Here is a 27,852-nt window from a genome sequence, read left to right as displayed (position 1 = left end):
CCTCTAGTCTTACACTACTAAATTAGGGATGGGTAGCACAGATAACCCTCGAGTAGCTTTGTGCGAAATTCAAAAACAAACAAACAAACAAAACTTCTGGTCTTACACTGCTGAATTATAGACGGTTAGCGCAGACACCTCTCGTGTCGCTTTGCACAGAAATAAAACAAAAACAAACAAATAAAATCCCCATTATTCTTTAATTTTTCTGAGTAGTGTACATTAAAATGCTTAATTCCAAAAATGAAAAAAAAAAAGATCTATATAGTTTGAACAACCTTAGTATTGGCTTATAAGGTGTAAAAATTTGAGATAAATACTCTGTTACATCCAAAGACTCATTTTGTTTATTCAATTAATTCTTACCAGTTGTAAAATGATTTTCAGAATCTTCCATTTTGGAGGCCTTGTCGGTGCTAAAACTAGGTTTAATAGTAGTTGCGTCATTATGAATACTTGCAAAATCTCCAGTGGAATAAATTTGGTCTAGGACATGTGGATATTTCTGCCTGCTTTTGTTTGTTGAAGATTCTGAGCGTTCGCAGTAACAAGTGTCGTAGGTTATACATATACACGTTCCAACAGCTACGTAAATACCTGTACCTTTTTCGTGAGCAATAGCTTCCCCTTGAACATTTTCTTGTACTAATAAAATAAGAAACAGTTGGACAAAAAGTTCATATATATCTTTCTCTTGAAATAAGCAACATTTAATTTAAGTAAATATATGAAATAATAGTTTTATAACAGTTTATTACACGAAGCAAAATAACTTTTTGTAGTTACAAGCTCTAAAATCGTGTTTGATGTTTAAAAGATATCTAAAAAATGAACAAAACGTGCTGTAAAAACTTCTTACGAACACAGTCCTGAGGACAGAGTACTCTGTCAAGTTCTTCGAGCTCATCACATTCTCCATCAGGACAAGTTTCTAGATTTGTACTACAAGTGGCGTATTCCATGCTCATGAAACTTGTACTGGTAATCCCTCGCTTCCATAAACAGCGCCCTCTCCCTACTCCTGCACCACAAGAACTTGTACAATGATCTTCATTCTCAAACGACGCGCAGAGATGGTCTAGGAAAACATTTATATTTGTATTTAGAAACTATGCTAAAAATGCAATTAGGATTGTACAAGTTTTTTTTAATCCATTTGCCTTTATAATACTTAATTGCGAAACCCATATTCAAGTTACTTTAGCTAAAGAGGCGAATGAAAGAGAAATGGTGACTAGAATAACTCATTGTACTGGGACCTAAGACAATGGAAATAGCTCAGGTTTAAGAAGAAAACAAAGGTGATACAGAAGAAGAAATTGAAGATATTTCTAAAAATTATATCGACGTTGTTTCTTACAAACTTGCATGTCACAGATAAGTGTAGTTACACTGGGATATGACCGATAAGTTTGGTAAAATATATTCTCATATGGAAGAAAACCGTGTTATAGATACTGATCTGAATGAGGTAAAATAATACGTTATGAGGCGCATGGAAGTAAAAAGGACCATTTACAAAATGAACAAACACAGTTTATGAAGATTTACACAAGTTAATCATTATTCACAGCGTTTAAAATTCGTGACGACCAACATATTACTGTTTAGTATATATGTTCATTAGATATTTAACACTAGTCTTTCTAATTTTATATTTGTTACCATAACAGTAGCACTATTTGCTTAAATAGAATAGAAGAAAATAATTGGCTTACTTTTGTAATACCATGCTCGGATTAATGCCGAATTGATTTTAATGTTTACTCTGTAAAGAACTCTGTGTAATAGTAAATCTAATAAATTTGTTGTATATACATTTCACAGATTCTCCACACTTAGAAATAGGACGCTGTGATATGAGGGCATATCATGTTCTTCTACCCCATTAGTTACTGATAGTTTGTTTTTTCCAGTTTTGAGTGTTGCACGATTTATGTTTTATATAGGACATCATTCAAAGGAAATACTCTTGTCTTGATATTTGTGGGACTGTCTGAGTCACGAAGGTCGTATATGGGACTGTCTGAGTCTCCAAGGTCGTATCATATGTTTCTTTTTTTTTCACAAAACGTCATTGTACTTTGATTAAAACCAAATGATCATTTCTAGTAGCAAAACATGAGATTTTCTTTGGGTGTAATTCACATCTTGTTAACATGAACGTGCATGTGCCCATCGATGAAAAACAACTTTCAATGCAATATTAGATTTTCTTTTGTTTGTCATATTTACCTAGACTTAAGATACAGGTAAAAATCCTGCTTATATTCAGTTTTAGAGAGATTAAGTATTCTTAGAGATTAAATCAAGAATTCAGTAAGATTTGTATTTATAGATTGTGTTTCATTAAAGTTTTGATTTTAACACAAATAAAGCTCTCTTTGAAGTTGATACATACGTAACAAAGCACTTATTTAAGTACCATTAACACTTGACTTTTTTGTGGATAATAAAGATTGTAATGTTTGTAATGTGTAAAGAGAGAGAAAATGTAGAGGTAATCTAAATTCTACTGTGTACAATAGCGTCTGACGAATTCTCTTGTTTTAATAGTTCATGTAGACTAATATGAGAAACGCAACAGCAATCTGAGAATACCACAACGACTAACCACAAAAGTGAATTCTAAAAGGTGTTATAGATATTTTCAGATCGTTATATGCCTGCAAAAGAGACCATTTTAATATTATAACCTAAGTTTAAGACGCGTGGACTATAACGATCAAAGAGGCAATTTTAACTGAAAATTTGTAACTAAAGAGATACTCTTTCACCCGTAAATATTACACTTAATAAGTTTAAAAAAAGTATTGCATCTCTTATGTGTTAATTTTCTAATTCATTTATCTTTCTTACTATGGCGTGTATTTGTTCATATTGTTCATTATTACAGAAGCTATACTAATTAATTAGTTTGAAAAAATTCCTACGTGAACTTACCACAATCTTTATTAATAGGCGGATTATCTAAAAGAAACAAGAAAAAATAACAATTGTCACAAAACAAAAATTTATTGAAACACAGTTTGATGCAATTAAATACAAGTTACTCGTAAGAAAAAGACAGTTGTTATTTAAACTGTAAACGTGAAAGTCTATACGACTTTAAATTAACTTCTGTTTTACATAGATAATGAAGCACATAGATTTTCATCACAAACGCACTTCTCTTATATCACTGACCGAGAAATAAAGTATCATAATGAATGTGCCTAACGTCTTTTAAAAATGTTTTTCATTTTTCTGTTGATTTGTAGGCCTGAAAGCTTTGTAAGATATCCATTTGTAGACATTCACGTATATGATCAGTTACAAAAAGTGTAAAACAATGAAATAAGAAGCATAAAACAATGAACTCTAAAAAAAAAGTAAAATGATGCGCTATAAAAACGTGGCCCGGCGAGGCTGTTAAGGCGCACGACTCGCAAACTGCGAGTCGAGGGTTCGAATCTCCTTCACATCAAACACACTAGCCCTTTAGGTCGTAAGAACGTTATAATATGATGGTCAATCTCACTATTCTTTGGTAAGCGAGTAAACTAAGAGTTGGCGGAAGGTGATGATGACTAACTGTCTTCTCTCTAGTCTTTCACTGCTATATTAGGGACAGTTAACTCAGATAGCCCTTGTGTAGCTTTGCGCGAACTATCCAGCTATAAAAACGTAAAACAATGTACGAGAAACGATCTTACGTTTTTCGGAATATTGATTATCGAGGGCTCTGTATGGCCAAGTGGCTAGGACATACGCAACCCACAGATTGCGTATTTGAATCCCTGTCACACCAAATATGCTCGCCCTTTCACCAGTGGATGCATTATAATGTTAGAGTAAATCCCATCAGTTAGCGGTGGGTGGCGATGACTAACTGTCTTCCTTCTGCTAAAGTAGGGACGGTTAGCGTAGATAGCTCTCGTGTAGCTTTGCTCGAAATTCAAAACAAACAACCAAACTTGATTATTGAGCACGAGTTTGTTATGAATTTGGACAACAACTGAGCAAACATGATAAGAATAATAACTTATCATGAGCGGTGTTTGTTTGTACTATAAAATAACACAATAGTGTTCAAAGTTGCAAAAATTAAATTAAAAGTTGCAGTGAGATCAAATTACTTGCCAAATAAACATAAAGTTTTTATTGTCATATCTATTATAAATATCAATAACAAATAATTTCCATGCACTCCTAAGAATGCGTTTATCTATAAAAACATATTTTATACTGAGATATAAATTTCTTGTAAATTTTCGTAGATTTTAATAAGGAATATTAAGACACCCTTAGTAAATATGATGTACGTTCACTATTTATTTACACAGCATTTCTAAAAGCTTAGACATTTTATCACGAGACTATTTTTAAAGATTGTAGATAGTTCAGCTATGGAAACGTTGAAACAAACTTAATTTTTCTGGTAACATATAGTAACAACTTTTCCATATCATAGTACTTAAATACATAATTTATCAGCAATCATTTTGAATATCAAAGTACTTAAACGTAGCGAAACGTTGTCAGGTTGGACAAGCGCTTAACATTTTGAAATATTAATAAACTTAAGGGTAACAATATAAGAAAATACACCGAGATTATTGTGTATGATAAGAGTTCTGTAGAATCACTTTAAAACTTTTTCCAGGTTTTATATGCCTTGAAATATATTACATGTAACATTCTGGTTCGTTTTGAATACTTATCTAAATTTCATAAGTGCCATATGCGGTAGCTATCCTTAATGTGGAACGGGTGGATTAGAAGGAAGCTAGTCAACATCATCCACTGCCGATGATTATGCGACTCTAATCAAATAGTGCGATTTAAGTTCACGACCCCAAAGTGCGGGACTAGATTTTTTTTAAAGAAGTCAAATCGCTTTTGGATGTGTATGTATGTCCTGGAAATGTAAACCTGCAAGATTATTTAAATACATAGTTTTCATTTTCAATCCTTAAAACAAAAATACCATGTTAAAAAAAATAAAAATAACATTAATAAAGAAAAACCTTGAAACGAAAAGAAGCAAATTAAAATACTGACATAACTATAGAAAATAAATCAAGCATAACGGAAAGCTGTAATATATATATCTATAAATAGTTAGTTTTACATACTGCTGTTTTGAGCTCTAAATGCTTCCCGTGACATGAAGATAACGACTCGCCGACCAGCTGGTGTATACCTACATACAAGAGCTGCGGGGCTTCCACCTGAATTCAACTGTTGGCAGAGTCCGAACACATGTTCGGTACCAGTAAATACTTGTTTGTTTGGGATATTCGAGTAAAGCTGTACAAAGGGCTATCTGTACTAGACGTCCTTAATTTTGAATTGCTAGACTATTGGGAAGACAGCTAGTCAACAGTGCTCACTGTCAACTTGTGGGCCACTTTAATAGCTTACATTTTACTATAGGTGACAAGGTGACGTATACGTGCCACTGATAGTAGTAATATTCCAAAGAAATAGCGCGATTTCAACAGCATTCCTACAACGCATTCGCAACATAAAAGTATTAAGTGCATTTTTTAAGTAACGGTAGTTGAACCACGGACCTTCGGTTCCATAGCCTGATATTCTAGCCACCAGCAACCCTAGCAAAGACAGGGGAGTCTTTTCAATCATGTTTCTGTGTAATAACATCTAAAATTGTTTTTCTCAAATTGAACGTAAAGGTGACACAAATAGAACATATACAAATAATGCTATCACTTCCTCAAACGGAACAGAATATTACTAAGTAGCACAACGTCGTTGAGGATAATATTCGAGAAAAAGCTGCATTATTTTTAACACAGATGCAGTAAGTGCTGTCCGCCTATAAGGTTTTTATTCTATCGTTATGTCTTTGAGAAGGTCAGTTATAACAGAGAGATAGATGAGTAACATTACAATAATATTTCTTAAATCAATACTTAAAATGACGTTTGGTGATTTTTTTGAACTCTCATGCTTACTTAGTTTTACTTCAACAACAAAATTAACTCAAAATCCAGCGACGTAGATTAGGGTTAAATCTATGCACCACATCATAGATAATACACCATTTGACTCAAAATATATTAAATCTTAACAATACAACATGTCTACAATAGTACAGTTTCTAACTCAATCTGCACGAGCTTGTACGTTGAGAGATCTAGATGTATAAATCAGTGCTGTTAACCTCAAACAAGGAATGTGTGTTTGCCTGTTACGAAATAATAAGCTCCGATAGAGTCTCAAACTAAATTCTGCATGACTTGAGTGACAGGTATTCTCAACTAAACTAATGTAATATAGCACTGATGTTCTATATAAGTTTCAGTCTGTGTACTAGGATATTTCAAGGTATATTGTTTTAGTTTAATTTTACTTACTTAATTGGTTAGCAGCAAGCCAATTTCAATGCTTGTTCGATAAACGTACATTACTTTTATATTTTATAACTGTTAAGTATGCCAATTTTCAGTTGTATAGGTGAATAGTTTTGTGGAAGCTTGATATAAGAATAACAAATATACAAATATAGTATGAGAGAGGAAATCAACTCCGAAAACAAACTACAAACAAAACAAACCATATCATCAACGGGATAGGGACATGTAAAATAACATCAACAACGGGGCCTGAAGAATAAGGAAACTGAAACAATAAAACGAAACTAAAAGTGTAATACCAAAAAGCCATGAACAAACGGAATAGCATCAAAAGTGGCGCGACCCTCGAATTACAGGTCGAGAGCCTTAACCACCTGGCCATGCCAGGCCATAAGAATAGAATGTAAGCCAACTTAACGACAGCAAAAACAATACGTGAGCAACAGCCAAACAGATGGCAAAGAAAAAAAAGGGCTAAAAAAGTAACAAAGTGTAATCCAAAAGAAGTAAAACAAACCAGCCACAGTTTGTAATGAGAAACACCAGCAATGTAACATGAACATAAAGAATACGCACACTGTGGTGTGAAACAGAGGAAATATGTTCACGACATTCCATGGAAAGAAAACACATCTCGTGATGTGAAAACGACAACACAAATAAAAAGCTCTGACAAAGAACATAATTAAAAATGGTAAAATAGAATGTTTTACCCTAATGGTACGACTTAAGCGATATACTTAAAAGGTTATTTCATACTAAACTGGAGTACTCTTCCCCTGGATGGAAGTTATTTAAATTCATGATTAATGAAAGATTATCTCTAAACATGAAAAGTTGTTTCTCTTATATGTAATTGTACGCAACGCAAAAACGCCAATGAAAACTACAAAACACAAAATATGAAAACGCAATTTCTCATGATACTTTGTATGGGCTCTAAAATCCTTTATCAAAAATGTGGTGAAGGTCCATTCACAGCAGGTGTATTGGTACAAAACGTAAAAACTCCCATAAAAACAGGAACACGCAAATGTAAGACTATTTGAGTTTCCCCATGTACCCAAGAAATCTTCATGCCAAATGTGGTAAAATTCTTTCATAGGAGGTGAGGATGTTGTTAAAAACACAAAATGTAAAAGTGAAAATTTTTGTGTATATCCCTATGAATCCATTGAACATCCATACCAGTTTTAACGAAGATTCATTTACATCCTGCAAAGTAATAAACAACAGACAACTATACTATATTTATATGAAAGATATATATCAACAATAACTTGAAACAATATTTCTAATAATATTCTTACCAAGATGTGCCTCTACAGCTCAAATATAAATTATAATTAATAATAAAATTTGTAAACTACCAGCTTGTTTACCTTCTCTAGTTAAGTTGACCACAACAGTCACATAACCAGTCTTATTAGCATCGTTTACCCACGACAGCTTTATTTCAACGTGTTGTTCTGGAATGTGCTTAAGCTTTATGTGATCTTCAACGTAGATTATTCCAGTTCGTGGTGTGACGCTGAAAATACTGTGATTTCCAGGAGAGAGGGAGAAAAACCATCGACTAAGAAGTGGTACATTAACAGGCTGGATAACCTGTCAAAATGGTTATCATAGATTGAAACAAATTAACTCATTTCAAGATTGGAAAAGAATGAAAGAGTTAGAGCTTACTCACAAACTGATGAAACGCCTTAATATGATACTGTAAGTTAAGTTAGTACGTATGAGCATTGTGAGCTAACGTATGATTTTAGTATTTAAGTTATATTCAAATAACTTTTAATCAATGTTTGTAAATATATATATTGTTTCGTATTTATTATTAATAATAATGGAAAACAGAAATAATTGTTAATTATACCACTGACGAAAATAAAGATATGAGTTCTTACACGAGCGTGGCGAGTTGCTTGTCGAGAGAGTTCTGTTTTGCATTCACCATTCAGCGGTAACATGGGCTGTTGTAACTGGTTGCGACGATTTTTGTGTATAATAACGTGATATATTACCTGACGTAATGAAAAACAAAAATTAATAAATATTCTTCATAAAGCATTTCTTAATGAATTTCTCTAAATATTACAACACTTCTATGAAAATTGTAATATTTAGTTAATCTCAAGTATATTTAAGAACAGCGAAATTTACAAGAACGCTAGACTAGACAATACTCTATTTCGAAAAAGGCAAAAAGAAAAACAGAAACTGTTAATGCTTATATAGATTGTGAGAATAATGCATTAAGTACTTTCTTACAACAAGTTACACTGTTAATTTTAATGATATTAAAGGTTTGTTTCAGAAGTTTTTATGATTAATCCTCGATATTATTTGACTTTAAACTGCCTAGGAGGCAAATATCTTTATACAGTGTTAACATTGGAAGGAAAATGATATGATATGATAACAGGGTAGACGGCAGTTTCTACAGCAATACACCAAGAACGTTGTTATTTGGAACGTGTATCAAAGATACCCCATTCGAGATTAGTAACAATATTCTCTTGAATAATAAGCTTCCAAAAAATGTAATGAATAAAAGAGCGCGAGCTAATCCTGTAACACATCTCCAGATTTCAAAGCCGGCGAGCAGATGCCGAATTCGGGCGATACTACAAAATATTTCCCACACTGTGGGGAAACTGTTACAGTCAATCCAGTCAGCATGGAGGGTGTTACTGACTGGTTGGTCTTCCGTCTTGGCTGTAGTTCAAAATTAGGGACGACTACAGATTAGCTTTATTAGCTAGACCATAAATATAAAATACAGATATAAAACTTGAGGTTCCAGTTAAATTAACTATAAGTAAGAAGAAAATGGACAACGTATGCGAGTTGAGTTAAAACGAAATTAAAGAACCAAATTATTGTTTTGTAAACATTGGAAAAGAGTGACACGAGCGCGCACACTGGCAAATGCATGAAGCTATATTCTACAAAAGTAAACAACGTTTTGCTTGTAGTGTAAAAACGTCAAGTACCTAGACTGCAAAGTATGATACCTTACCGGACATGATAACACGTTACAGTAACGTCGATAACAATATTTACACATTTCTTTATTGACTCTACTCGACCTTTCTTAGAGTCTAGTGAACGAATTAAATAGTATTTCAGTTAATACTTTATATGTGTTAAAGGAGCTGGAATGATAAATATTGAAGTGAGAGTTTCAACTGCAGTACATTACAACTGAAAATGTCTGGTTGAAATGTTATTCATACATGCTTCTTATTGAAACCATAAAAATAATATAGTAAAGAATCAAGTTATAAAAATATTTACAGTATTATTGCACTGAAATTACAAATCTATTAATTACTGGACGGAGGTTATATAAATTCACGATTAATGAAAGGTTGTCTTAAGACATAAAAAAATTGCTTCCCTTATACGTAATTGTAAAAAGATTGCAAAACATAAAATGTGAAAACGCAAGTTTGCATATTTCTTCACATGGATCCAACAAATCTTCATACCAAATTTGATGAAAAACTATCAACAAGGAACGAAGTAGTGTTGAAAAAACGCAAAACGGTCCATAAAAATCGTAAGGCGCAAAATAGAAAACACAAAATTTGTATTATCTTCCAACAGACCCAGGCCCGGTATGGCCAGATGGATTAAGGCTTTCGACTCGTAATGTGAGGGTTGGAGGTTCGAATCCCGGTCGCACAAAACATGCTCGTCCTTTCAGTCGTGAGGACGTTATAATGTGACGGGGTCAATCCCACTATTCATTGGTAAAAGAGTATCCCAAGAGCTGGCGGTGGGTGGTGATGACTAGCTGCCTTCCCTCTTAAACTTCTCTCTAGTCTTAAACTGCTAAATTAGGACGGCTAGCGCAGATAGCCCTCGAGGAGTTTTGCGCAAAATTCAAAACAAGCTAAATTTAGTCTTAGTCTTTACATAATGTTACAGAGCTGAAAACTATAGACTATAGCTGAAATATTGATATGAATATTATTCAGAAAATTTGTAGGACAGCTAATCCAGTATCTTATAAGTTAAGATGTTTTCAGTATATTAGCATGTCTTGAAGTTACAAATAAACAAACCAATAGACCCATTGAACTTTCATACAAAGTTTCGTGAAGCTCCATCGAGAAGAGACGAAGTAGTAGTAAAAAAATGTTCATAAAAACTGTAAAATAAAGAAAGAAAAACATGAAATTTGTTCTTAACCTTTATTGACCTAATTAATTTCCATGCCAATTATGGTGAAGATCAACCCAAACTCTTCCAATATACGGTACTACTATACAGAATTTTATACAGATTTGATAAGGTTTTCAACTTGTTTAGATTTTTTTTCAGAAGTCGCACATTTCTTTCTACATTAAACAACTTAAAACCTGCTTTAAGGCCGAATGGTTAATTACCCCGAGAATAGTGTTCAACATTATCAATAAATATCCAAAATAAGCTTTTTAACTTCTGATAAAAAATTGCAATAATAACAAACAAAATATATTGTATGAATAAATGAGAATTATACAAAGTATGAAATATTCTGATTGTTTCTTCTTAAAGTAACAGACCTTGAAGTGCGTTTTTTACGAGTTTATTAATCCTGTTTAACTTTACACTGTTTGAGAGTTAAAGAGATTATATTGACTTTATTTTATATACATATACATATGTATCTCAATAATAGCTTTATTTTTTAGTCAATACGAAATTCTTCGTAATACAAAGCTTGATACACCAATGCATCATGGTGCCTTGAATATAGGCATATGTACATTACTGAAATGATGTCCGGATGCACACATTGTGTACTTGTACTCACATAGCGACATATCTATGTTAGTATAGCTATATAATACATATGTTTTGTTAATATATTGCCAGGAAGCAGGCATTTTATTAACACATAATAAAATTTTTATTTTAATAACGATGTTTGTTTCAGTTACATATATATTTAGAATGGCATACTGTTAAATGTGTATCGCAAAATTTCCGCCTATTAACTAACGCTGTAGGTAATTTTCGAGTGTAAGAATCAACAATGTTCTATGTGTCTATACAAAATACTAGTTATCGCCAGTATTCGTGGACCAGCTGAAATTTCTAGAAACTCTTCTCTCAAGCTTATAAAAGTAACCAATGCAACGCGCCATGAAAGAGTATATATTGTTGGTTTGCTATAGTTGGTACATTATAAACTTCGGAATCTATAACTGTAACATTCACTTATTAATCGTCAAAGTACAGATATTTGACCAAGAACATTTATATATTTCGAACATTACAAACCGTTTAACTTCAGCGCATTAGCTTTCGACGTTAATATTTCTACGAATATATTTTATAATTTCATCTGTTAAAAACTCACGTGTTTTTCATCAGCGAAGAACTAGCTAGCCTCTCCGTTAAAGGAAATGCACTTCTATTAATCCGCTCATCGATAAAATATTCAGTTCCAGACCAGACAGAAGACTTAATATTATTTGTAAGCTTGTAAAAACTTACGTATATAAACCATTATTTGTAATAACTATTATCATAAATTGTATTTTTTTTTGTAGATTATAAAATATTTGTGCTAAGAAAGAATGCTGTGTGTATCAATCTTGTTGGCAAATATCATAAATATCATACGTATCGATGTTTAATGAACTTTGAATTTAAATTAAAATTTAACTCATTTTCAGGCTATTTGAAATCGTAATATGTATCTTAATAAACTGAAAGATCGTCCGAGATAAATTATAATATGTAACATAAATAACCCGAAAAGAACAACGTCAAGGTTAAGACGGTCCAACATAAAAATAAGATAATTAAAATTACACAAAATTATCTAGAAAATGTGACATTCCTAAAACACTCGTTTAAAAACTCAATAATGGGCAACTTCAAAGAGTCAAGGTCCAGAGATATGCATGAATTTTTCATAATTTACAGAAAAATTACAGATATGATATTAATATCACTTAGAAAAAAATCGAAATTATGCTCTTGCTCATAATAATACATAACAAATCTATATAAATATAATAGTACTATCTGTTATGTATTGTATGTCCATCTAACTACTTCACAGGATGTGGATGGAACTTTACTAAAATTGGTATGAAGTTTCATTGGGTCCATGTGGGGGTACATACAAATTTTTAATTTTGTATTTTTATGGGAATTTTTAACTTTTTTATAGTTATTCACCCTATATAAATGGATCTTCAAAAGATTTGGTATGGAAATCAATTGATCACATGTTGTGGTTTTTATGGGCATTTTTTACCACTGCCTCACCATTTGTGGATACATATTAACCAAATATGATATGGAGATTTATTGTGTCTATGGAGATATACATATAACTTTTCAATTTTGCGATTTGTATGGGTATTTGTGCATATTTTATCACTAATTCAACCCCTATAGATGGATCTACATCACATTTGATATGAGATTTATTTGATTTATGTGGAGATACTTGAAAATTTGCTATTTCATTCTTTGTGTTTTGCAGTTTTTATGGGCTTTTTTCTACAATTACATATAAGGGTTTGCTTGTTTTTTGAAATTTCGCGCGAAGCTACACAAAGGCTATTTACACTAGCCGTGCCTGATTTTATAGTGTAAGACTCTTGGGCCTACCTTTTACTAAAAATAGTGGGAATGATCGTCACATTATAATGCCCCCAAAGCTGAAATAACGAGCGTGTTTGGTATGACGGGAATCCGAACCTGCGACTCTCGGACTACAAGTCAAGCGCCTTAACCACCTACCAATGCTGGGCCTGCAGAGAAGGGAAGTACCTTTCATGTACTAAGGTAACTAACTTTTCATTTATTACGAATTTGCGACTTCCGTCCAGAGTACGGATACTCCAGCTAATATATAACATTTTGTTATCTTTTAAGGTGTAAAATATCCATAAAATCGATTGTTATATGAAATATGCCTTTATTTTATCCTATTTTGATTAAAACCAGATGATATGTATCTAAAAGCGATAATGTTACGCAGAGATAAAAAACAGTATCCATCACTTAACGCAATATTCATTTTTAGAATTTTGGAGTCTGCTCTTGAAACTAAACAGAATTCATTTAGTAGTTTTACTCTATTGTTTCTGAAGACATATAAGCTCCTAACACTGCATATTATTACCGAAAAATATGCAATGTTAGAAGCTTATTTTCTTATTTGCTTGATTGATATTTGCGCAAAACTATATCCGGCCATAATTTTCAACTAACAGATTACAGAAACAGATTCTACAACACTCACCGCCAACTCTTGGGCAACCAATCGAAAAGAAGAATTTAATCACAGCTCTTATAATACACCTCATGACCCCAAAGTAACAGAATGCAAACCATGTACTCTTGGATTCACATTCCTACATGCTAACCAGTCAGTACAATGTACAAAATGATTTTCCTTATAGTATATGTAGTGGAGTTAAATATAATATTAGAAACTAAATCAATTGTTTTTGCTTACATTGAATGAAGCATTCTGAAGTTATTTTTTACTTTTGTAATTGGGGAAATTTAACCATACGAAATTACACAGGATAGGAAGTCACACCTTATTTTCTTCACTGGTTTGAAGGCTTCTGTCTTCTAAGACCACTGAGAAGTTGTATTCACTGCCCATGAACTGTATCGGTTTTACAGCTGTCACAACTAAGATAATTAAATATTTATATGTTAGGAATAACCTAGAAGAACATTTTCTAAAAAATAATCTAACAGTTTATTGTGAAATAAACGTACTTGTGAATACCAAGAAACAAAAGCAATACTTAAACACTTTATTAAATAAATGGTTCAACGAACTTTCTATATTTTTTTATTGTCGTTGGTTTTATCATAGATTTCACAAGCTTTCGAATGGTGAATTGTTCAACTTTAATACTAGAAGTAAAAATACCTTATAACACCAAATTGTTGTGTTTTTTAATTGGACACTCAACGTTTCGCTTACAGCTACTACAGGATCGTTTCACTAAAACACAAACTGTAACTAACAGTAGAAAGTTTCAAAGTTTTATGTAAATTCGAGACGAGACTGTTAAATAACGAATTGTTCAATTGCCGTTTTACTAACACAGTATTCGAAGGCTGTTGGGCAACAGCATTAATACTAATACTTTCTCTAGTGTTAATCAATGGTTACACAGATACTGTCGAATAAATTATAATTTAAACGACTAAATAACAGAAACAATGAATTATTTAAAATTATTAAAATTCATATCCTTACTTTACCTTTTATGAATAGTTTATTTTAAATACTATAATATAGTACGCATTAAACAATTTTCTTTCACGCTGACTCCTTTAAAAACATTAAATATTTAACATGGATTTAGTTTCCTATGTTTTGAAGTCTCCGTCTCTTATATTACTTCAAGGATTTGCTAAATTTGAAATTCAACATCATGGGTAAGTAACCTTGCACTGATGAATGAATGCGGTAAACTAATTAAAACTCATGCCAACATAAAATGGCTTCGTTAAAACTGTAGAAAGGACGCTCGAGACAAAACTTTAAATAACGCAAATAGAGCACGAATAGTGTATATGTAGTTAGATCCTATATGTTAAATAGTTGTGATGTCAGCTATAGTTTCAATACTATGAATACTGAGAGAGAAAAAAAAGACTTGAAACAAATGCGATGGTCGTTCGTGCGTGTAAAAAACTCAGAAAAAAATTAATTATGGGCGTATAGGTTTACTTGTTTGTGCATGCATATACACATATTTAACTACTTCTCCACACTTACTCATCAATTTAATTTACTACGCGATGCGAATTGGTTTACGTTTAATGAATATTAAGGCTAGACTCAAACATATAAGTTCATCATTTCGATTTCGCCGGATTTGTTTGGTTTGTTTTTAATTTCGCGCAAAGTTACTCGAGGGCTATCTGCGCTAGCCGTCCACAATTTAGCAGTGTAAGAGTAGAGGGAAGGCAACTAGTCATTACCACCCACCGCCAGCTCTTGGGCTACTCTTTTACCAACGAATAGTGGATTGACCGTCACATTATAACACCCACACGGCTGAAAGGGCGAGCATGTTTGGTGTGACGGGGATTCGAGCCTGCGACCGTCAAATTACGAGTCGAGGGCCTTAACTACCTGGCCATGCCGAGCCCGATTTGGTGGGAATAAATAAGAATGTATTATTGAAAGACAGCATTGAGTAAATTTCTTCTCATGCTGTACTTTAAAATATACTTTAAGGTTGAGATAAAACAGTGACTAATTTTTACCCAGAAATCAAAATATTCAGCAAATACGACTAATTTTTCAAATTTGAAACAAAGTCTCTAATGAAACAATATTTTGTTTACATCAAATTATTTAAAATATTGTTAAATTAATCTATTTTGTCAACTCGTTTTTTACACACTAATGATTTTGTGTTTCTTTCATCAAGGAATGACAACGACTAATACCTGGTTCAAAATAAACAGAATATTCAGGTAAAGGCAACTTATTTACAGTTTCTATGTTTAGAACGAAGTCTACACAGTTAAAAAATAGCAGAAAAAAATAACTTGATGTATTCGTTGAATGCATTTGTGCACTAAATAAGCTAGTGATGTTAAGTAGAGAAATGTTAACGTGGTGACTGTTAAGAGCCACCTTGTGATACAGTGGTATGTCTGCGGACTCAAACCGCTAAAACCGTGTTTCGATACCCGTGGTGGGCAGAGCACAGATATCCCATTGTGTAGCTTTATGCTTAATTCTAAACAAACAAACACAAACACTTTTAAGTAAAAAAATGATAATAAAGAAATCCTGATGTAATTTTTGATGATGAGAAACCCACTTGAAATAAACATGTATCTCAGAACGGCTGGTATGGGTATTAACACGTTTGCTAACAAAGCAGAGAACAACGTTTCGACCTTACTAGGTAAATGTTCCGATTTACGTCTGCTTTATTAGTAAAAGTATTAATACCCATACCAGCATTTCTGAGATACCAAGAAATCCTAAATAAACTTTATAAACAAATTTTTAAAATAAAATATCCTGCCAAGTTTTGTTTCAATAGACAATAAAATAATGAATTAGCTGTTGAAGTTGCACAAGATGAATTAGTTATGGCACCTAACTGTTGTGTAGTGTCTCAGGTTCGAGTCCATCCTTGTCTCTGGTTCTGTATATTTAGAAAACATTTCAAGTTAAGATTTTTAATCATTTACAATTTAAAAACTGAAAGAAAATGTTCATGTTTTTACACTGTTTAGTTAGTATACCAACCATATTGTTTTAATGTTCAGTGGGCACACCTACCATGTTATTTCACTGTTCGGTGGGTATACAAACCATGCTGTTTCACTGATCAATGAATATATCAACCATGTTATCTTAATGTTCAGTGGGTATACTAACAATGTTGTTTCAATGTTTAGTTGGTATACTAACCATGTGGTTTTACTGTTTAATTGGTATACCAACCATGTTGTTTCAATGTTTAGTTGGTATACTAATCATGTTGTTGTACTGTTTAGTTGACATGCCAACATCACAGTTCTTCTTCCTAAGGTCAGATTTTTTTGGATAGCCTTGACGAGTGAATAGTAGTAGTTATTTTAATAAGTGTAAAGCTACATAAAGGGCTAACTGTGCTCTGTCTACTAGTGGTATCTAAACCGGTTCCTCACAGTATAAATCTGCAGAAATGCCGCTGTGCTACTGAGGTCCAGCAAATAGTAACAGTAATTGGAGCTGGTGAAGCTATTTATTTACTGATAGAGACTTTTCGAACGAATAAAACTTTGAATAAAATGTAATAATGAATTACGAAATGAAAACAGTAATATTCAAGTTAACGTAAAAAGTTAGTAGTCAAGAATCTGAAATGGTATTTCCAGACATATTTTTATACATTTAGTAATTACAATATCGTAGAACGTTATAAAAGAGGTTTCGATTTACGAACAAAATAAAATATCCTAAATCATACACAATAATTTTCATAACTAAATAGAATAACAGTATTATAATATTTAATTTTTTATATTATAGAAACATTCCTAAACAAATATAGCAACGAAAATACTTTAAAATCGTAAACTTCTCTAATTCATAGTACAAATGTATCAAATCAGCCGTAGTACTATAAGTGCAGTAGAGAATTACACTTTTTAATAATTATGTGAGACATTTAAATTACGTTTATAGCTTAACCCTAACTTAACATCAACTCGTAAATTGTGCCATAGTATTTAGTTTCACTATGAATTTTTGTTTTCTGCTTAAAGAGTTTACGTTATTACATCTACAAAAAGTAATGAACAGAAAGCACCACAACAGATAACTTACAAATCAATTCCTATTCAATATTAAGTACTCATAATATAATAACTGACGAGAAGGTTGGTTCGTGTTATGTCTGTGGAAGAAGTTTTCAATTAGAAAACCTGCGCATGTGCAATGACTGAGCTTGATGTGATATCCAATTTAGTTACACTCATTTTATGACCTTATTTCATTTCATCGAACACCGATTATTGACTACTCAATTGTGATTTAAAATAATGTTTAACAAAATACTTTGTAACCACTATTTTTTTCAGGCAGCTTATAAAATTCAATTTTTTTCTTTAAATGAAGCATTGGGAAGTAATTTAATGTTTGCATGTATATGTATATATATAAATAGGAATACTATTAATTCAGTCTAAAATTAATAGGAATTTATTCAGTGGTAACTTTGAAAGACAGTACCATAAGCAATTAAAAGAAGTTTAGCTTAAAGAAAAATATTTTGTAGGTATCTAGTTCATCTTCGAACATATTACTAATTAGGACAAGAACTACTGAATGGCCCCCCAGTGGTTCAGCGGTATGTCTGCGGACTTACAACGCTAAAAACCGGGTTTCGATACCCGTAGTGGGAAGAGCACAGATAGCCCATTGAGTAGTTTTGTGCTTAATTAAAAACAACAACAAAAACAACAACTACTGAATGTGTAAGTTAATATTACAAAATTCCAGGAGCGATGATTATAACAAAAACAGTAATAAACAACATGTATGCATCAAAGGTATTAAGAAGAAAAGTTGTTTCACATACAAGATATTAAGAGCATGCCTCCGCCGACCATGATATTGTCGTATACGGTCGTATTTCTGACTTTAAATAAGCCCAGCTGGTCGTTTTCAACTCTCGCCACAATGTCGTTCACTGCTTCAGAATCTTTGTCAAAAACGTTGAACTGTTTAGGTAGATCTTTTCCCTGAAACGCCAACAACTATTTCAGTTGGATTTTGTTGCACAGATGTGATAAAACCAACTTATTCTAAGCGTGTCATAAAACATATTTCGTTTTAGAAAACTTGATGACAGAACAATGGAATGTGACAAGCATAAAAACGTCCCTTAACGGGGTAAACAATCACTTTCTCTTATCATATTTTTTCTTAATTTTCCTTTTGCCTAAAGCTGAATGTTGCTAAACTATATTCCATATAAACTGTGGTTAAAGGGAATCAAATTTTGAGTCTAACACTTGAATTAGTTCTTTAAATATTTCTATATTATTATCAGATAATGTTTCACTCACTTAAGGAGAAACTGGTAGCAAACAGAAGATAAAACAAGCTAAAGATCAAATGAATTATTAAGTTATTTTTCTAAAGTTTTACTGGAATAAAAAGTAACCCACTATAGACAGATTAAGCCAGATATCATGGGGGTATAAATAATTTAAATTGTTATTATTTGCTAGGTAAATGACGTTTTGCACATTAAGAGAGAATGCAAGAACGGACAAAAAAAACACTTGAAAAGTCCAAGAATGTTCTAGCCATGCTTCAGTTGCCATATGGTAAAAATCAACATAAGCCATTAATGATAAAACAAATAGAATTTAACTGTTTGCTTGGATAATGTGTTTAAAGCGCAAGATATATATATGATACTGTAAATGTTAATTATCGTGCGTGTGTTTTCTTATAGCAAAGCCACATCGGGCTATCTGATGAACCCACCGAGAAGAATCAAACTCCTGATTCTAAGGTTGTAAATCTGTAGACATACCGCTGAACTAGCGGGGAACATTAATTGTCTTAACATGAATGCTACTTCATCATTTCATTGAAACCTTTTATAAAGTAATATGCATATTTATTATCGAGGTGGACCGAACACGAAAGTCGTGTGAGCCACGTTTCATCCTTGACATATCATCATTCCAGTGGCCTCCAACACTATAGTTTCCGAATAATTTGTTGTACTTTATCTAGCAACGTCAAATATCGTTCTCTTTCTCTAGTTTTCTAAAATTTATTGATACTTTATCGGATAAGTACTGTTCAACAGACTGCTGTGTAATGAATGGCCGTGTTTTACAGATGGGTATAATACTTCACAGTTTCACACATACTGTCTGTTTGGGTTACAAGACTATTAACATTCAATAAATTATTATTAATTGTTTGCTACTAATACGTTCTGTAACAAAAGGTCTACATTCAAGAAAGTTAATTTCGTGTAAAAGTTATTAGTGTTTGTTCGATATGCTATAAATTTGTAACACTTTGAAGTGTTTTCTTACTCTCCGTTTCACTCCCGATAAAAAATTCATTAAACGTATTCACTATAAGAAAACACTAAAATGTAAACCATTCCGTTTCGTTCTGTTTATGTCTGTAGTTATTAAATACTGACGTACTTAGAAAGCGCTATGTAACCCCCTAAATTATCGTTATAATATTTAAATGATAATAGGGATTTGTTAGGGTCAACATACAAAGTACTACTGCTTTAGCTTTAAGCTACTGAGAGGTTCCATCTAAAAAAAATAAATAAACAATTTGTCTTTTGATTTGGTTGAAACTAAATCTTGATTTATTTGTATCAGTATTTTGTCTGACTTACACAAATACATCGAAACGTTACCTTTCACCACTTCAACAAACAAGTTATCATCTTTTAAAGAGAGTCTTCGTACTTTATATGTTTTCCAAACAACTTCACACTTGATTTAATTAAATGTAGGTCAGTGTAAAACTATGTGTACTTCGTTCGTACGAGCAGAGTCCTTCACTGGGAGAGAATGAAGTCAAATTAAGCAATTCATAACTTCCTGGAGTACTTGAAGTAACTAACTTAGTGACATGATTACATTAATGATTAGAAGTAAATACCATTGAAACTTTGTCAAAAAAACACGTGATAACTAATGGCCAATGGAATATAAGTAAATAATTATTATTCTACATTCAAAATGTGTCTGTCACTACCAGTGGATGGAGAAAATTTCGTTGTTCTTTCGGAAACAATTACTACAACCAATGGTACATCAGAATAGTACCTGCTGATGTTTTCATGCTAATGTCCTTAATTTAGTTTGGCTGGCGTAGGAATTTTATTTTCATTGTAGATTTTACATTTTGTTATAGTTTTACAGAATAAAAAAAGCAAAAACTTATCGTGTTCTACAATGAAATTGCCACACTACATGAATTGAAACATAAATCATACAACTTTGAAATTTGTCTGTTTTTATGGGAAAATCCGGAGAATATTATTAGAGTTGTTTTTAATAGAGATCATTACTTTTTTAGAGTAATTAAATGGTTTTTGTCATGCATAATACCATTAATAATACAATTTTATTATTTGTAAATAAGCAAGTAGAATACATATTGTAAACTTGTCTATAATCAATGCATCTAAATGTTTAAATGCCCTTCAAGGCAGGTCTTAAACTCCATGTGGGAAAGTAATGCCATTTGGTGAGTAACAAAAACATCAGTTGACCTCTAGCATAACATTTGAAGATCGTTAGTATTATATACGAAATCGTTTATAATTTGAAGACTAGATTTCAGTAAATGGTTCATAATATATACACTGCTGGCCAAAATCTTAAGACCAATGAACTTGAAAAAATATGCATTTTGCATTGTTAGACTCAACCACTTATTTGAGTAGAGCTTCGAAAGATGAATATAAGAAAAGGGAAAATCCAAATAAAAAACTTATTTAGCATTTAATTGGGAAAATGTAAACACTGTGAAATTAGCTTAAATACTAGCTGGTCAAAAGTTTAAGACCATACTGAAACGAAGCATTAATCGGTAAACACGTAACGAAATTTAGTCATTTGTGTTCAAGCATCAGCGTTGTCAACATTTCCCATTGATATCTCCTGAGTTACATTGGGAAAAAGCATGACAAAGGCTAAAACGTTGACAGAGTTTGAACGTGGCAGAATTGTCGAGCTGCAAAAGCAAGGTCTCTTTCAACGTGCCATCGCTGATGAGATTGGGCGTGGTAAAACTGCTGTTGCAAATTTCTTAAAAGCCTCTGAGGGATACGAAACGAGAATATCAAGTAATCGACCCATGAAAATTTTGCCGGCGTTAAACAGGAGGATTCGACGTGTTGTCCGGCAAGACACCAGCCGTAGAATGCAGCTCGAGAACGATAAGACAGCATCTACGAGAGAAAGGCTGTAAAAACCGTTAACATCTTCAAAGGCCACGCCTCCTTCCACACCACGAAACAGCTCGGTTAAACTTTGCTGAGAAGCACCAAACATGGGACAGGTTTTGTCCTCTGATGAGACAAAATTTAACCTGGATGGTCCAAATGGCTTCCAACGTTACTGGCACGATAAAGATATTCCACATTTTCTACACGACACAGTGAAGGAGGTTCCATCATGATCTGGGGTACTTTCTCCTTCCATGGAACAATGGAGCTTCAGGTTATACAGGAGCGTCAAACAGCAGCTGGTCACATTGGCATGTTGGAGAGAGCATCTTTATTGACTGAAGGCACTCACTTGTGTGGAAATGATTGGATATTTCAGCAGAACAATGCTATAATACACAATGCCCACAGGACAAAGGACTTTTTCATGACGAATAACGTAATTCATTTGGACCATCCAGCGTATTCGCCCGAACTGAATCCCGCTGAAAATGTTTGGGGGTGGATGACAATGGAAGTCTTTAGAAATGGACGTCAATTCCAAACAGTGCATGATCTTCGTGAAGCCATCTCCACCACTTGGAATGACATTCCAGCCAGCCTTCTGCAAATGCTTATATCGACCATGCCAAAGCGAATGTTTGAAGTTATTCGCAATGACGGCCGTACAACTCACTACTGAAATTTCTTGTTGGGCATTTCCTACCTGGTTTAGGACTTCTTTTTAGTATGGTTTTAAACTTTTGACCAACTACTATTTAGGCTAATTTCATAGTATTCACACTTTTCCTATTAAATGCTAAAAAGGTTTTTTTTTCCTTTTACTTGTTTTCATCTTTCGAAGCTCCACTGAAATAAATGGTTGAGTCTAACAACGCAAAATGCATATTTTTTCTTTATGTTCATTGGCCTTAAGATTTTGGCCGGCAGTGTATATATATTTAATTCGTAAAATATTTTACTTGGATATAAATATCATTGTGATATCTCGCTTGATACTGCCGTAAAATAGTATACGTTTGAATTAAAATATTTTATAAACCTTTGATATAATCGAAATGAACGGCTAACCTGCTGTAAGTCAGTGTCATAAAAATGAACGTTTGTAGTGACATCTTCTGGAAGATATGGAGCGTTGTCGTTGACATCCAATATTCTAATGGTTCCATAGAGAGAAAAGGTATTGGAATAAAGACGAGAAGTTTTTGAATCTTTGACAGTGCACTTCACCCGAAGGGTTTTTTGTAGTCCTTTCATAGTCCAGTGGTGATGTTAAATATAACTCCTGTTTTGAATTTATGTCTACTAAATCCTTTCCTGAAAAGAAAAAAAATATATGCACTGGATTCAAAGCTTTTAACGTGACCTGGAATTGACGTTGTAAATAACATTAATTAAATGTATGATATCTATCACAAATAGGATCTAATTACAATTCAAGAAGATATATTAGAGTTACTTTTGAAACGGCCTCTGTACTTTTTGATAAATCAATAAAAAATCACTTTCGCAAATTATCAAAATCTGTGACATTTTTATGGTTTTAATCTGATTTATCTAAAGCCTTTCAAAGCAAATGTTATGTTTTAATTAATATTTTCTGCTTGAATGAAATGATTCAGTTCATTAATTGATCTACCATGTTTACATTACAGTCTAAAACTCATCGTCAGGTGGAGGCTAGGGCGCTCGGCTCGAAATCTGAGAGTCGCGGTTTGAATCCCCGTCACAACAAATATACTCAAGTAGCTCAAGAGTTGGCGGTGGGTGGTGATGACTAGCTGCATTTCCTCTAGTCTTACACTGTTAAATTAGGGACGGTCAACGCAGATAGCCCTCGTGTAGCTTTGAGCAAAATTCGAAACAAACAAATTAATATCTGACCAACTGCTGTCTTGTATACATTGCTCTCACGAATATGAATATGAATTAACCTATTCGTTCATAAATACATATACCAAGGAGTCTCTCGCTTAAACCATAAAATCGTTATATGTGTCTTTAACCATCATCGACAATTTTTGGAATGGATTCTGCACTTACGTGCGCATACTATGATACCCCTCTTCCTGCATATTCTCATTAGAACAAAACAATCCACTGTTCTAAAACAACACAAAACATTGCTGCACAGAATATAAAGCGCAATTTTTGTGCAGAGCTATGAAACATTTTTGTACATAAAACAATCTTGCTTTTACTTGTCTGTCAGTGGATCGATAGTTTAATATTTAATTTAACTTACTATAAAGTAAAAACAAGAGACACTAACAAACGCATAGGGAATTATTTACGTACAAGATATAAAAATTAAATACCAAAATAAGATTAGAAACGCAATGAACAACCTTAAACTAGCATAGTAAATTTAGAACGTAAAATATGGTTCGTTTGTTTTGAATTTCACGCAAAGCTACGCGAGGGCAATCTGCCATAGCCGTCCCCAGTTTAGCAGCGAGAGACATCTAGTCATCACCACTCACCGCTACCTCTTGGGCTACCCTTCTACGAACAAATAGTAGTTTTGTTTGTTTTGAATTTCGTGCAAAGCTACTCGAGGGCTATCTGGAATAGCCGTCCCTGATTTAGCAGTCTAAGACTAGAGGGAAGGCAGCTGCTCATCACGTCCCACCTCCCACTCTTGCGCTACTCTTTTACCAACGAATAGTGAGATTGACCGTATCAACTTAACGCCCTAACGGTTGAAAGGACGAGCATCTTTGGTGTAACGGGGATTCTAACTCGCAACCCTCAGATTACGAGTCGGGCGCCTTAACAACTTGGCCATACAACTGAAATATGATTTAGTTTGTAGTTTTAAGCTTGAAATAAGTTGAATCTATGTAAATGAAAATCACTTGTAAATGTCTCTATTGCCTTACTTAGCTCATTTTATATAATGCAATTAATAGGATATTTTTCAAAAAGTCATTTTGTCATCTTATCTGTAAGTTGTATTCAGGAAACGATTTGGAAACACATAATGGTTGACCATGTAATACGAAAGTGACTAAAAAGTAAGGGTATATTGATTTATTTTCGTATGAATTTAAACTCGCAATTTGTGTCGATATACAAAATCGTATACTGTTTTTCTTTTCTTTTACTTTGGTAATAACTCCGTTAATATTGAATCTTTAAGGACAACAAGTATTGTTTTTCTTAATAGTAGTTGTGTCTTACAAACTGAGCCCCTTAGACGTACGACGCTAATGAAGTAAGCAAATAAGTAGAAATATTTTATCCCTTCTGATCAATGTTAGTGATGCATGTATGGAACCTTTTGAATTACACATCCTAAACTTTTATGAGGGCAAATCAGCCTTTAGTAGTTCGACAGTTGCCATAATAACAAGAAGTATAACGTACAAGGCCACAAACGTTGATCATGGCCGTTGTAGAACACCATTCTACGGACAGATTAATTACAACATTTGGCTGACGACTTCACTGTATTTTATAAAGTTACAACACTTAGTTGATGATTTCACTGTATTTTGTAAAGTTACAAATCGTTATTGATTAGATCCCAGAATTTACAAATTTTAAAAACTCATTTTTTATTAATTACCACATTTTATACGTGATTTTGTTCGTAGGATTGTAAATGTGTAAATTAATTTATTTTTGTGTTTTGAAGGTTTTTAAATCTTCTTACATATGAAATATTTCGCATATTATTAGGACGTTACGTCTGTAAAACAAATTAGTAGTTGATATATTCCCTTTTCTTTGCCCCTCCCCCTCTTGTGGCTCAGCGAAAGGTCTGAAGACTTACAACGCCACAAATCGAGTTTTAATATCGGGAGTGGTCAATTTTCATCGCTTTATTCTGAACAACTTTAGGATCACTCTAATTTTTAGTTATTTATGTTTTAATTCTTATGCTGCGAAATTTCATTCTCAACCTACCATCTTCCACTTCATACTCTGTTTGAATTTCAGGGCACAAGAAACTTGTAGAAGGCGGGCGTAGTTGACCAAAACTCACACCAGGATGAAATGATTCTGGTAAGTAATATTTCGCTTTCGAAGAAAAATAACATAGTTCTGTTCTTGGATGACAGAGGACTTCGCTGTCATTTACATGAACCCTAATAGTTGTTAAAGTGGGCGTTCTATTGGACTTTACGTTCCTGCTTGCTCTCACTCGTAGATTAAATATAGTTCCTGGGATACAAAATGACAAAATATGTTGGTAATTTAAATAGGGTATAAACAAACTATAAACTGATGACATTTTATTATAAAAACAATAAATTAGCAACAAGAACCACCGTAAATAGTTTTTCTTCTATTTTTATAAAATCAGAAACATAAATATGTGTAATTTTATATAATTGCAAAAGAAATAACGGGAAAAAAAATCAAAAGGCCTCTCTTCAGTTTCAAAAATTGTATGAAAATAAGTTAAATGATTAAATTACAGTTCTCAATTATGTACATCACGGCTATAATACCTTGTTAGAAATTCATATTAACAGCAAGAGATGGGACTCCGTATTAAAGTGTAATAATACACACACAAAAAAAAAGATAAAACATTTTGCTATAAAGCTTGTAATTTATTGCAATAAGTAATACACTCACAACGTATTCCTTAACAATTCTCATTTTTTGGGTATTTTGGTTTTAGGGAGTTGCAGAAGTCTAAGACAGGAATACTTGACATGTTATTTGTAATTAATTGCTAAATTATTTTCAGGTTGCTAATTATTGCTAATTTTAACAGTATCTCTATTAATAATAAGTAAAATGAAGGAAAACATAAAAATCGTGAAATGAATTGAACGCTTTCTCTTACGTTTCGAAACATGATGACAATCATAACATTATTTAGTCCGTTGCGTTGCATAGTTAAATTTATTATAACTGAAGAAATTTAAGTTCATTAGTGTCTCCCTCAACTAATAAAAAAAAAGAACGTACTTTCTTCCATGAAACTATTTCATGAAACTTTTCAGTTACATTTAATCACAAGTAAATAGCTTTAGAAATCAAAATTTGGAGAACAGTAACTTTAAGTGTACTTCGAGCTGGAATATATACAATATACCCTTGTGTTAAAAAAAAACAAAAAAAACTTAATCTGCTATGTTATATTTATCTTGACAGTTTTGTCAGATTATTTAAAACTAAAGTAAATATGTTGTAATTCGTTAAAAAAATTAACATTTACAGACATGATAAAATTAATGTAAAACATTACTTTATTAAATTAACAGAATAACAAATTTTCTGAAAAACAAAGAATTTTTTGGTTTCATAAATAAAAATATATATTATACTTAAGGAAGAACTCGTCCAATGACCTCTTCTTTTTTATATAGTACAAAATAAGTGAAAGTAAATCATACATTAGACATAAGAAAACACTTTTATTGTAAAATATAAAACCCATTAAATAGTGGAAAGAAAACAACTCCGTACAAAATGGATAGACAATGTAAACTTTACCATACACGTTAAAATATTAAAATAAAAAACTTTATCGAAGAAAAATATTTAATCCCAATGGCAATCTTGCAACATGATAGTAAAAATACATTTTTTTTATTTACTCTATATGGCAGCATAATGTTACCGTGTATTCTAATTCATATGCAGTATATAACACAATTAATTAACATATTAAGTCCTTCGTATCTAATGAGTCTCGTGCATCTGTGATTTAAACTTTTACTGACACGAGCAGGTTAAGAACTGAGAGATGAATGAGAGGGGGATAATTCCGACATACCTGGCACTGCCCATCTGTTCTGTGGAGTTACAGCCAATGCCAGGAAACCAGACGAAGCGTTCACGGTAAAAATATCTTTAACGGATTTTTTTTCCTTTTGTATAGAAACTTTTTTAATACGAAATCTAACGGCACCATATGGAATAATACTGCCGTTTTCTTCAACACAACGCAGCTGGTAGAATGGAACATGTTTAGGATATCTAGGCGGTAACGTCAAGTTGACGACTCTTTGAGTAAAAAGCAAAGCTGAAACTGAAATAAAATAAATCCACAAAAACATGTTATTATTGAAAAC

At 32.6% G+C, this 27,852-nt stretch overlaps 1 protein-coding gene across 2 annotated transcripts in view; it reads right to left on the bottom strand.

Annotated features, from left to right (window-relative positions):
* LOC143229460 (proto-oncogene tyrosine-protein kinase receptor Ret-like) overlaps window positions 1–25,864 on the bottom strand; it is a 50,019-nt gene extending 24,155 nt beyond the window's left edge. For both annotated transcript variants that reach the window (XM_076461805.1, XM_076461806.1), the window contains exons 1-9: window positions 25,727–25,864; window positions 22,886–23,131; window positions 18,446–18,608; window positions 13,927–14,024; window positions 8,270–8,386; window positions 7,745–7,970; window positions 2,944–2,970; window positions 860–1,078; window positions 367–645 (exon numbers count right to left, since the gene is read on the bottom strand). In XM_076461805.1, the coding sequence (XP_076317920.1) occupies window positions 367–645; window positions 860–1,078; window positions 2,944–2,970; window positions 7,745–7,970; window positions 8,270–8,386; window positions 13,927–14,024; window positions 18,446–18,608; window positions 22,886–23,071 (1,315 nt within the window). In that variant the 5' untranslated portion in view covers window positions 23,072–23,131; window positions 25,727–25,864. The remainder of the gene's footprint in view (window positions 1–366; window positions 646–859; window positions 1,079–2,943; window positions 2,971–7,744; window positions 7,971–8,269; window positions 8,387–13,926; window positions 14,025–18,445; window positions 18,609–22,885; window positions 23,132–25,726) is intronic.
* Between the last annotated feature and the right edge of the window lie 1,988 nt (window positions 25,865–27,852).

Source organism: Tachypleus tridentatus, chromosome 10, assembly GCF_004210375.1.
Source record: "Tachypleus tridentatus isolate NWPU-2018 chromosome 10, ASM421037v1, whole genome shotgun sequence".
NCBI lineage: Eukaryota > Metazoa > Arthropoda > Merostomata > Xiphosura > Limulidae > Tachypleus > Tachypleus tridentatus.
The sequence above is the reverse complement of the archived record's forward strand: the minus strand, read 5'-3'. Positions and strand labels throughout refer to the sequence as shown.